A 12,088-nucleotide genomic window follows, 5' to 3' on the forward strand; every position below is an offset into this window, starting at 1 on the left:
CATCTAGTGATAGTGATGGTATCACTATGACAACTGTTAAATGGGTAATTGAGGGGATATGCAAACCATTAACCCATGTTTTTAACATGTCGTTTCGACTTGGGCAGTTCCCCAATAATATGAAAATAGCAAAGGTTATTCCTCTGTATAAATCTGGTGATAAGCACAACTTCACAAATTATAGACCGGTTTCTCTGTTGTCACAATTTTCAAAAATTCTGGAAAAACTCTTTAATAACAGATTAGATACATTTATTGACAAACATAAAATCCTCTCTGATTGCCAATATGGTTTTAGGTCGAACCGATCGACATCTTTGGCCATTACTGACCTGATGGAGGACATTACAAGTGCTATGGATGAGAAGAAATACACGGTGGGAATATTTATTGACCTAAAAAAAGCATTTGACACAATCAATCATGAGTTATTAATGGATAAGTTAGAAAAATATGGGATCAGAGGATTGGTTCTGAATTGGATTAGAAGTTATTTGCCACAGAGGCGTCAATTTGTGAAGTTGGGTGAATACCAATCGAGTGAGCTGGATATTGTATGTGGAGTGCCTCAGGGTTGTGTTTTGGGACCTAAATTATTTATATTATACATTAATGATATATGCAAGGTTTCTGATTTAGTGAAAGTGGTTTTGTTTGCTGATGACACTACCATATAGGCATCAGGTGAAAACCTGCAGCAACTCTCTGGACGGGTTTCACAGGAACTTGAGAGGATAAAGAAATGGTGTGATAGTAATATACTATCTCTGATTTTGGATAAAATTAAATTTATGGTATTTGGGAATCGTAGACTAGATAATGAACTTCAATTGAAAATTGGGGGAGCTAATATAGAATGAGTATATGAAATTAAATTTCTAGGTGTCATAGTTGATGACAACTTCTCCTGGAAATCGCATATAGATATGTCCCGAAACAAAATAGCAAAAATATATCGATATTGGCAATGGTTAGATATATTTTAGACGGGAAAGCACCGTATTTTGTATTCTTCATTGATTTTACCATACTTAGAGTATGGCGTTGAAAACTGTGGAAATACATACAAAAGCTCACTTCAACCATTGTATATATTACAAAAAAGAGTGATAAGAATTGTGCATAAGATGGGGTATAGGGATCACACCAATGTAGCTTTCATACAGTCTAAATTGTTACAATTTTTTGATTTAGTGGGATATAAGACTGCTGTGTTTTTGTATAAAGCCAGGAACAATTTATTACCTGGTGGAATTCAAAAACTATTTAATGAAAGGGAAGGGGGATACAATTTAAGGGGTCAGTTAAATTTAAAAATTCATGCTATATGTACAACCAAAAAAAGATTTTGTATTTCCATAAGTGGGGTAAAACTATGGAATAATTTAAGTGTGGATATAAAAAATAGTAATAGAATTGACGAGTTTAAACATAAATATAAAGGTATGTGTCAATCAAGATATATGCAAGAACAGGTTTAATGATTAATTAGATGGAACATTGTGGGTGTGGTGTATGAATGTTAACACTTTGTAATAATTCTTTAGTATATTACTTGTGTGGTGCAGAAGGTAATTATTTAAGAATGTAATTATGTAAGAATGTTAACACTCTGTTATAATTTTTTTAGTATATTACTTGTGTGGTGTAGAAGATAATTATTTATGTAGAGATACTGCTTGTAAACCAATGATGGTAAGATGATGTCATGGGGTAGGACTGGATAAGTCTGACTTCTTCCTACTCCATTCAAGCATGTACTAGGTATAAGCAAATTGATATTGGATTAGCATTTGTTGGATATGTGTAAAATTATGTGTGTTGACATATCAACTGTCTTTACATGCTTGAAAGAATAAATCAAATCAAACTGGGGGGGGGTCACTGAACTGGTTTGACTTTATATGAATAAACAAATAAGTGAAAAGGAGAGCACACTTTGCTGTTTGTGAATCTTTTAACGGCTAAATAAGCTGGTATTGTGCAAAAGTATTAAATGTACAAGCATTTATAAATATATGAAGGTACAGAGTCACAGTAAGTGAAGCTTTTTTCTTCCTCCATGTCTTCTTTCCTCCAAACATATCCTATAAAAGTGTTTGACGCCTGTATTTTGGCTGTTTGAATCTCTGTGACAGATAAACCATGTCGGCCCAGTTCCCTCCTCCTACTATGTGCGAGACCATGTTAAAGTGGATTATGAGCAGTGTATGACTGTCAGTCGAGGTTCTTCCCAGCAGCTGGACTATGAGATCCTGGCCCCAGGCTGCATCCTCAGGTCAGCTTCTTTTCTTTCAACTAATGTGTAAGAAACCAAATTGCAGTCTCTAATTTTTTCAATAAATCAAGTACACAAGCCAGAAAAGCATTAGTTAATGAATTTACTGTAGATACTTTCCATCCTGTTAGGTGGCAGTTTGCCAGTGAGGGGGCAGACATTGGTTTCGGGGTGTTTCTAAAGACTAAAAAGGGTGAATGGAAGAAGGCAGGTCAGATGCTGGAAGTTTTGCCGAGCCAGCGCTACAATGCCCACTTAGTGCCCGAGGATGGGTCACTGACCTGTGAACACCCAGGAGTCTGTGAGTAACTTGTTCAATACATTCAGCACAGTCTGGTGTTTATAATGCTTTAGAAATGTCGAGCATGTTAGTGCAACATCAGATCCAGAAGTGTAGTAACTATCCTGCTGTGTTTGTCCTCCGCAGATGTGCTGAGATTTGACAACACCTACAGCCTCTTCCAGGCCAAAAGAATTAGTTTTACTGTTGAGGTCCTGCTCCCAGACCAGCTACAGTCCTCACCGACCAACGGGAAGTCCAGCAGCCATGTGCATGCTGAAGGCAGCAGCCATCTATAACTAAGAAGATGTCACAATGTGCCACTTCTGAGTTGTTTAGCTGCCACTGGGCACAGCCTGAGATATTTGACTTGAAACAGGAACTGCAACATGCTTCCAATATACAAAATATTATTGGGATGCACATTCCAAAATGTGAAGGGACTTAAAGTAGCTTTACACTTTGTTGTATCTTTGTTGTATCCATTTTCAGGAGGACATTACAGGAGACAAGAATCTTGGGAAACATGTAGTCGGCTGCTAACTAGCGATACTGTCCCCTCAAAGCAAAGTGAGAGCAAACAAGCTAACACTACATAACCCAATTAAATGTTGTCAAGGGCTGTTATTAGAAAATGAAACCATTTTGTTTGGTCTTTGTTCAGCCCAGATGGTAAGCTAGAAGCTAACTAACAAGCAAGCTAACCATGCTAAATTCAAGTGGTGTTATTCTCCAAAGTCTTGTGCTTATAAAACAAATAAGGTTCTTGTTATGGACTGTAGGTGCATGGCCTTTTTTGCTGCATTGCTGCCATTTATATATTCACCATCAACTACAATTTTCTTTCTGCCTTCAAGTTAAAGACAATCACCTTTATTGGCCAAGTATGTTACACACAAGGAATTTCCAGTACAGAACCGAGTACAGAAAGTTGCTACATTGAGCATCAAATTATAATTTCCATGTGGAAGTTCATGCAGTAATTTGTAATGAGGTCTAAACAGTTAAATTGTGTTCATCTTTCTATTCTTTAGCAGTTGTGCCTCTAATGAACACAGAAAGATGTCTGTCCCTCTTTGCTTAATAAGAATGGACTTTCATCTTCAGGAAGCATTCCTTTAAAATATTTATTTTCACATTTGTAATTTATTTACAGGAAATTATGGGTTGAAATAATATTGATTATATTATGAAAACAGTACTGTTTGTCTTCTTTCAAAGGAATTACTATTAATATTTTTAAAAAATATGATAATGCAATATTATATACACTATTCATGTCAAATAATTTGCAGTCAATGAGAAGGAAACTTTCTGAAAATATGCTACTATCACCAGACAATTGCTGAATGTAGGATGTGGGTTAAAGTCAGAATGGAGGATTTGTCATAGTATGTTCATATTTAGGCTGTGACAGTACTGGGATGTTCTTCCTCAAACAGCCTTTGTAATCTTGAGGGGAAAAAACTGATTCAAGTAAATTTAACTGGGCCAATTTTTGGCCAATAAGCTGGAAGGACCCCACACAGGCAAGTCTGTTTCAGAATGTGTTGACTATCAGCAACTGTGTTGATTAAGATAATTTCAGACATGATGAAGATCGTTATCAACTTACAGATATAACAGAATAAATCTTTTTTTTTAAATGAAATTTTACTTAATGTGTATTTTCCCCCCCTAATTAACACTGGTTGCTCTCTTCCATATCTCAGTCTCATTTACACTATCAAAAACTTCTTTGAGTTAATATCAGTGAAAAGAAAAGGTTCATCTACCAATGACTGTACTGATGCAAACAAACCTTAGATTTATTTAGGTTAGGGTGTAGTGATGTTTTATAATAAAATATTTGCCAAATTGATAATTTAATCAAAATCAGAATCACCTTTAATTGCCAAGTATGTGTGAACATACAGGAATGTGACTCCAGTACACAGGCTCTCAATGTGTTGTAAGGCAGTAGGAATAAAAAAAAAAAGAAAAGAAAAATAAATTTCCATTTCCAATCCTGTATATTGATGATTACTATTGGGGCTGCCTGTCTCTTCACATCTGGTTCACAGATTGTTCCCGTAAACACTCAGATATTGTTACTTAGTTCAGTTTGTTTGTACATTAAACTGTGGCAAATGTGTCTTTAAGAAAACAAAGCAAATAACTGGAAACCACACAACATACTGTAAGCCTAAATCCAAATACCTGAGAAGCACTGGGCTCAGGTGTTTCCACTTGCACCAGTGTGACAGTCATGATCCCAATTACCTGCAAGATACAGACCCCTGATATATAATTAAATTAATGTCAGAAAGTCCATTATAATAATAGCTGAAGTCATCATAACTGTCCACCACATACCACAACATTGGACCTGATTAATTGTTTTACCTGTTTTTGTTTGTTTGTTTTGACCAGCAGCTCAGCAGTCAGTGTTGTCTGTCGTTGCACATAAGATGGGGTGCTATGCTGCCTGCTGGAAAGGAGAAATCACTTCACAGTCTGACAACTTCTAAATGTACTAATCCAAATTCCTGCCCATATTTGCGTCTATTGTGAGAAAATTTATTATCTAAGTAAAAGTAGGATTCAAACGCCTACAGCTCTCCCATTGGTCAGCCAACACGTCGATCAATGCTATCAGCCAACCAACTTAGTGAGGGACAACCTAACGGCTTCTCAATTTAGCTCTGGCCAATCACGGGCTCTGGCACAATGATTGACAAGCTATGCAGCCAACGAAATTACAAGTTCCAAAACGCATAAGAAGAGCTGGCAGAGTATACATATCTAGGTTTCCTGTCCTGTTAAAAGACCCTCTAGTGATTTATTATGATCAATTTGAGGGCTACAGAGTAAATAATATGCAAATACTTGTTCAATTTGATTGATTATTGTAAAATAAATATTTTAATGACAAATTTATTATAAATACCGGATATATTCAATTAAAATGTAATCTGTTAGCACAATTGGAAGTCCAGCTCAGGATTAAGTCACAGCCCCAGAGTTATTACTGTGTGTTAACTGGATTAAAGTTAGTTTGGTATATGCACCACTAAACACCTTCAGGAAGAAAGTTAACTCAAGTTGCAACTTCACTCTGAAAATATTTCATGGTACCATCAAAAATGGGCTGGGTTCTATTGTGCAGTTTGGAGTTGCAGTATTAATTTTGCTTCTATTATTTTACTTTTTATGCTGTAAGGTTCATGCATTAGCGTTGAGACATGAGGGATTCATTTAAAGATCTGGGTCTGTGGAATATTTGAAGGGTTATAGTTAAATGAACAGGAGTTCAGTGACTTGCTCGAGCACATTAATGTATCAGTAAAAGAAGGGTTCAGTAATGGGCAGGCGGAAAATAGGCCTATACTTAGCTTTGATAATGAGGTGACTGGGAACAGGTAACTGTGGCAGGCAGGTGATGATGACTGTGTGGGGCGACTGTGGTTCAGTGGGTAGAGCAGTTCCTTGTATTATTGTATCATAGTTGGCCAAATAAAGGTGATTATTATTATTATGAGGCAGGAAACACTGAGGACATCTGCAGGACAGGATGATGATTAGTATCTGGCAGATGGATAAAAATTTAAGGGTGCACGAATTATAATATGGTTTCTGTAACTGCAATGTCACCCTGCAAACTCAAAACATTGCATTAAGAAGACAAAAACAGCATCAACTGTCTCAATTCATAAATATTTTATGTACAAAAGCTGTTGTAAGTATATTTAACATGTCATTAGAATAATGATAATTACTTTAAATACATTTGAACAATCTTCATATTTCACATTACATACATGAAAAAGGTCACATTTCTAGTTGACTTTGTATACAATAAATACATGCCCTGGTTTATTATTTATTTATTTATTTTTACATACGTACACTTAGTTTTAAACAGAGTGCAAGAGTTCAGTAGTCACTACAGATGTGGCCATTGTAAAAGGTCCCCGTTCATGCACTTAAACCACACTGCAGACAAACCTTTGTACCAGGAATAGAACTTTACCAGACCTTCTCATCTGGTACCAGCGTAGCAGAATTTCTTATCTTAATACTATGAAATGCATCCGCTTGAATTTCTAGTCAAAGTGCAGTTTAGACAAATGTGCAGTTACTGTAAATCTGGGACAGTCTACAATGACCATATCTGTCCATAAAACCCAAAATACATGAAGAGAGTTTGCTGAACATGGCTTACTGAACACTTGTGTTCCTTGGCACGTAGTAAACAGACAAGAGTGTGGATCAAAACCTGCTTGTATGTTTGATTTTCAGTCAGTCCAGGTTTGTGGTGTGCCTGATGCAAAAGACCAATCAAATATTCAGAAAGTATGACTGGTATGCGGCCGTGCATGCATGTCAGAGGCTGTGGCATCAATTCCATCAAAGATGTTTGTTCTTTTACAGTTTAAATCTATAAAAGCAGACATTTCTGGTCCCACATAACGGTGCCCAAACTATTTCATCGCTAAAAACACATTCTTTTGGTTGTTTCCATTCAGAGCAGGTCTACAGGTAAACAGTCTTCACAGTCACAGTTTAATTCTTGGCAAAAACAGAAAAGGTACATTCTAAACCTCTGAAACTGCGGTTCTTCACTGTACAGAGAAACTGCACTTTGTTCAACAGGCCACAGTCCAGTGGTCAGATACTTTAAATTACCACACTCATAATCCTTCGCATCTGAAAAAAAGCCTTTTTACTCTACAAGTCAGTGTTGTAGAGCCCAGCCATGACTTAAGTCTCTCTAATCCCACTGAGCCAGCTATGTTAGTTATTTGACTTTTTAAGGCAAGAACCGACTACACATTTAAATCCTTTGCTTCTTTTCAAGGTTTTATATGTTTAATCTGCGAAAAACATTCATCATCTTGACGCGTCTTCTTGGTTGGAGGCATCAGAATATTCCACTGTTCTGTGGTATTTCCCAGCGTAGACATATGTCATTGTTCCAAGAAAACATTCCCTTTTTGAAATTTGCATGTCCAGGATACTGTATCCTGACTTCTTCTTTCTTTGCGATGCATCTGGTGGTATGTGTGTGAGTTGGCGTGAATAAAAGGATGTTACATGTGATGTGGCCAGTTAGTGCTGCATTTAATTCTATCATCAGTTGAATAAAAATGAGCAAACTATGATTCTTTTAAAACAGACCACAGGCTGTTTTATTTTTGTTCTTTTTCTGCCCAACAACTAACTGATTAATCAATTAATCTCTGCAGCTCTAAAGCAGATTCTGGTTAAATGTTCTTCTTTTAACATTTGAGAGAGTATCTGCTTCCATTTCTTTCTTGCCATAATTATGACAAGTCAGCTTGCTTGTGTCTGCTGTGTCTTTTGAAGGATCTCTTCCTTGTTTAACATTATCAGCAGAAGCTTTAATGGTCTGAGTTTTCTGAGGATGGAGAGGGCAGTGCTCAGGAACAACAAACCCTGAACAGATGAAGCCCTGGCTCTAAAATGTGACCTTGATCCATGTCTTTTTTTAACCATTTCAAACACTGAGTTAGTGGCTTTGTTCATCTGCCCTCCTCTACAGGACGAGTTTCAGATTTCAGCTTGACAAACTCCTTGGCCACCTCATCAGCAGGCCGCTGGGACAGGATACGCATCACAGTCATGCCCGTCTTGTCAATGTGAATGCGTGGCCCAAGCGGACACCAGCACACGCAGCTCTTGAGGTCGGCGACATCACGCAGCTGAACTACGGACACACCGACCACCCGGTCCGCCCGGCCGAAACAGTAATCCTTCACAGTCACCTGGAGCTCGTAGCAGTCTGCGGATTCCTTACCCACGACACTACAGAGCAGAGGAGGAAATGAAAACCCAGCCACTCATTTACAGTATCTCAGCACATTCAAGCAAACATGTAGGTGGAAGACTTTCACACTCACAACTGGAAAGCCTCATTGAACTTTGCCGTCCAGCTGTTGTTCTTTGATTTTGTGGTGAACTTGCGTTTCTTGTCAGCCAGGAACGGACCGACCATGGAGACTTCAACAAAGGGCCGGAACATCCCTGATGTTTGCCATTTCATGTCGTTCACTGCGATGACTGCATGGCGTGATGGAGAGGAAGAGAAGGACATATATGAGCGAGAAAACGGGAAAGAGCAACAGAGATTCAGTGTTAATGATGGTACTGTTGGATGTTTAACTGTATGTAGCTGCATGTGTGCAGGGGCTACACTGGGATTTGTGGGGAGGAGGATTTTCCACTAGTTGTCTACAAGAATTGCTTTAAAAATGGCTGTGCTTCAAAGTTTATTCTTGTACCCTGAGGTAGAATTATGGTGTGAACTGTGTTTTGTATTGTTGAGTTAATAACTCACACTTCAAAAATGAAGAGATTTTTGAAAATTAGTCTCTGCTCACAACTGCCCTCCCAGGGAATGATCATGGATAACCTGTGCTTAATGACTATATAAACAAATAATAGCTAATGAGCTACAACATGCTAAACCAGCATGGTCCTTTAAAGGTCAGACTCACCTCTGACGCTGACTTTGCGTTCTTTCCCGAGCAGCATGTCGATCTGCAGCACGGCCTCTCCGATTGGCTTCTCTAACCCTGAACCTGAACACAACACTTTAACATGACTCGGTCTTATTGCTGCTGCAGTGACACATTTTTTTAAATGTCTTGAAAACTTACTTTCATTCATTACAGGCTGATGATGATAATTTGGGTAACAGTAAAGTCACACTGCCATATTGTATATGAAAGTCTCTGTAACTTTTCACATTGGCAGTTAAGCAGCCTTGCACTACAGAGAAGCTCAAAGGTTCCCAGTGGAACCTAACCCTAGACTGACACAGACTTACCTCGGTCAGGGCCAATTTTCTCGTTGCCAGTGATTCTGATGCCAATCCCATCATGCACTGAGAGAACAGCAAAAGAGAGAGATTCGGTGTTAGTCAAATTAAACCGCATGATGGATGTCATGTAAAGCCTTTATGTTCTACATGCAGTGTGTGTTCACCTTGGCAGTGTTGTGTGGTGACAAATGTCTTGATGAGAGCGTCTGTGCTCTGGGAGTAGAGGGAGAGGGCGTAACGCAGTGAAGCCAGTTCAGGACTTTTCTCAACAAATGCCTTCTTCAGCCCATTTCCTCCTGCATGGAAGTATTGCTGACAGAGATGACAGCAGCAGGGCGAGAGAGGATCCAACAAAATGTTACTGTTTGTTGAACATGTGCACAAAAAAAGCATTCGTTTTTTTCTTGTTCTTAAAAATAGTAGCATAAGCAATATATTAGAACAACAGTGTCTTCTGTGAATTCAAAGTGGATTTCACTGATTGATTTGGTCTGAATGAACAAATATGCCAGTTTACACGTGGTGGTAACATCCAGTAGCTAAAGTTAAAAAACAGTCTTATTCATGCAGGCAATGTTTTTCATTTGTACAAAATAGCTGTTACAAGTTATCTTGGCTAATGTTGGTGTAGGCTACTTGACATAGAAGTACAAACACATTACTGCACTGTAGTTTTTACAAATGTCATACATATTCTGTAATGCCAGAGCATCACATAAATGTCTCAGAACTGACCAGTGTAGATGCATCTGCTAGCTGTACGTGTGAAATTCAGAAGTGTGTGTGCAGGTCTCCACTTACCTTTATTGTCTCCAGCCCTGCATCGATAATTGTACACTGTTTGGGCGTCAGGGTTTTGGCTTCACCTCCTCCCTACAGCAATCACAGATTGACATTAGACAAACTGTCCTCAAAAGGGCAGCGCTCAAAATAGATAAATAAGAAGAAAACAAGAAAAAAAGAAACATGGAAAATCACGAGTCCAGGTTTGTGTTTTTTCTCATTGTCTTGATATTTAATGTTGCTTCTTTGTGCTCATATTGGAATATAATATTATGAATACAGCAATGGCACATTGATACATCTACACTGAGAACTGTTGTAGATCACTGAAGAACTGAATCTGAACTGTCATCAGCAGGACAACCCCCAGTGCGAGGGCTGAGATACAAATGTCAACTTATGGTGTCTGTGGCTAATTTTACTTTTTCTAACATGTGTCTGGGAGGCAGTTTAAAAGTTTAAAAACAGTTATTGTTTGATTCCATCCTGTTGTAGCCTGGCAATTTCTGCAAGTTTGCTAGCATCCAGGCTGTGGCTCTCTTCTTTGGCTTCAGGAACTGACAACATGGTGGTGAACAATTAACAAACATACATGTGGTTACTCCCTTTTTCAACAGTTACTGTGTGTTACCTTGAGGTTAGAGAGTCCTTTAGCTGCTGTGAGGAGCTGGGTGCTCTGCAGAGAGGATGAGGAGAGAGAGACTTACTTCAATTCTCCTGTGCAAAATACTAAATACAGTAATTTAAAACAATTGATATCTCCACAGAGGAAACAAACAGGAGCAAACCTCATGTAAAGACCATTCCAACATTTTGTAAAGAGAATCACACCTGCAGACCTTTACCACTAAGTGGCAGCAGAGCACAGCTTCTGATCTTACTGAAGCTGAGACAGTACAAACTGGATGTTTACACTATGTGCAGGTGAGAGAAACAAAGTCCCTTTCAGCTTGGAGCCTTTCTAACACTATGTGTACATGTATACACTATATTAGTTTTTCAGATGTCGGAGTGCCCTTGAAAGCACCAACAAGGAGATGTTTTTCAGTGCAGTCCCTGCCTGCTGCTCTGTGACCACATGGCAAAAATACAGCTTTTAAAAAGACATAAAAGGAGATCAATACAAAAAGGGCAAGATTTACTAAAGTGGGTATAGTGTACGTGCACAGGTAGTCCTTTAATAACTGTTTTCCATCTCCTTCACTGTCCTCTCATTACACTCATCAGTATGTAAAGCTGGACTTGTTGATTCCTGTAAAGACATTTGACAAAGGACAAATAAGGAATATGGATTCCTCTGTTCACCTCATCATACAACTGTTTGTCATTGCTTTCGTGTCTTCGTAAAGAGCAGTCTTAGACCTTACAACTGACATTTATTTTAAGTGAGGACATTTTGTCTTGTCCTCACCATAGGGCTTCCTGAAGGTTAAGAACAGGGGTAAGGTTAGGATGAGGTCCAGTTTAGGGTTATGGTTGTGTTTACCAGGCTGTCGTTGCTCTGAGGCAGGACGATGGTCTTCTCCAGGCTGCTCAGGACGATCTTCCACAGATCCTTCAGGATCCTCTTCAGCACCGTCTTCTCACAGATGTCAGCAAAAATGCTGAGACTGGATCACGAACATTTGCATAAAAAATATCAGCTAAATGTTTATTTCTTTACAGCTGGGAGAAGAGATGCTTGTACAATATGATTATTAATCAAAATGATTAATAAAACCTGATGGACAAACTGAAATGCAATTTAAACACTAACATCTCAGCACCTCTTGTCTTGAGTTTAGGTGCCCCCAATGGCCACAAAGGTCTAGGGGCCCCCAGGGGCCCCAAAACTTGAAAGGCCCCATTGGGCCCAAAGGTTTAGGGGCCCCAGGGACCCCGAATATATGGGGGCCACAATGTTCTAGAGGCCCCGAATATT

General features: G+C 38.7%; 2 protein-coding genes across 2 annotated transcripts in view; one reads left to right on the forward strand and one right to left on the reverse strand.

Annotated features, from left to right (window-relative positions):
- LOC109957307 (SEC14-like protein 2) overlaps window positions 1-3,711 on the forward strand; it is a 17,933-nt gene extending 14,222 nt beyond the window's left edge. Inside the window, exons 10-12 of the mRNA XM_020595077.1 lie at window positions 2,139-2,278; window positions 2,410-2,579; window positions 2,706-3,711. Coding sequence (XP_020450733.1) covers window positions 2,139-2,278; window positions 2,410-2,579; window positions 2,706-2,857 — 462 coding nt within the window. The 3' untranslated portion in view covers window positions 2,858-3,711. The remainder of the gene's footprint in view (window positions 1-2,138; window positions 2,279-2,409; window positions 2,580-2,705) is intronic.
- Window positions 3,712-6,360: 2,649 nt separating this feature from the next.
- unc13ba (unc-13 homolog Ba (C. elegans)) overlaps window positions 6,361-12,088 on the reverse strand; it is a 142,582-nt gene continuing 136,854 nt past the window's right edge. Inside the window, exons 36-43 of the mRNA XM_020595042.1 lie at window positions 11,654-11,777; window positions 10,799-10,843; window positions 10,186-10,257; window positions 9,549-9,696; window positions 9,391-9,447; window positions 9,059-9,142; window positions 8,462-8,621; window positions 6,361-8,366 (exon numbers count right to left, since the gene is read on the reverse strand). Of these exons, the coding sequence (XP_020450698.1) occupies window positions 8,084-8,366; window positions 8,462-8,621; window positions 9,059-9,142; window positions 9,391-9,447; window positions 9,549-9,696; window positions 10,186-10,257; window positions 10,799-10,843; window positions 11,654-11,777 (973 nt within the window). The 3' untranslated portion in view covers window positions 6,361-8,083. The remainder of the gene's footprint in view (window positions 8,367-8,461; window positions 8,622-9,058; window positions 9,143-9,390; window positions 9,448-9,548; window positions 9,697-10,185; window positions 10,258-10,798; window positions 10,844-11,653; window positions 11,778-12,088) is intronic.

Source organism: Monopterus albus, unplaced genomic scaffold (assembly GCF_001952655.1).
Source record: "Monopterus albus unplaced genomic scaffold, M_albus_1.0 scaffold26.1, whole genome shotgun sequence".
NCBI lineage: Eukaryota > Metazoa > Chordata > Actinopteri > Synbranchiformes > Synbranchidae > Monopterus > Monopterus albus.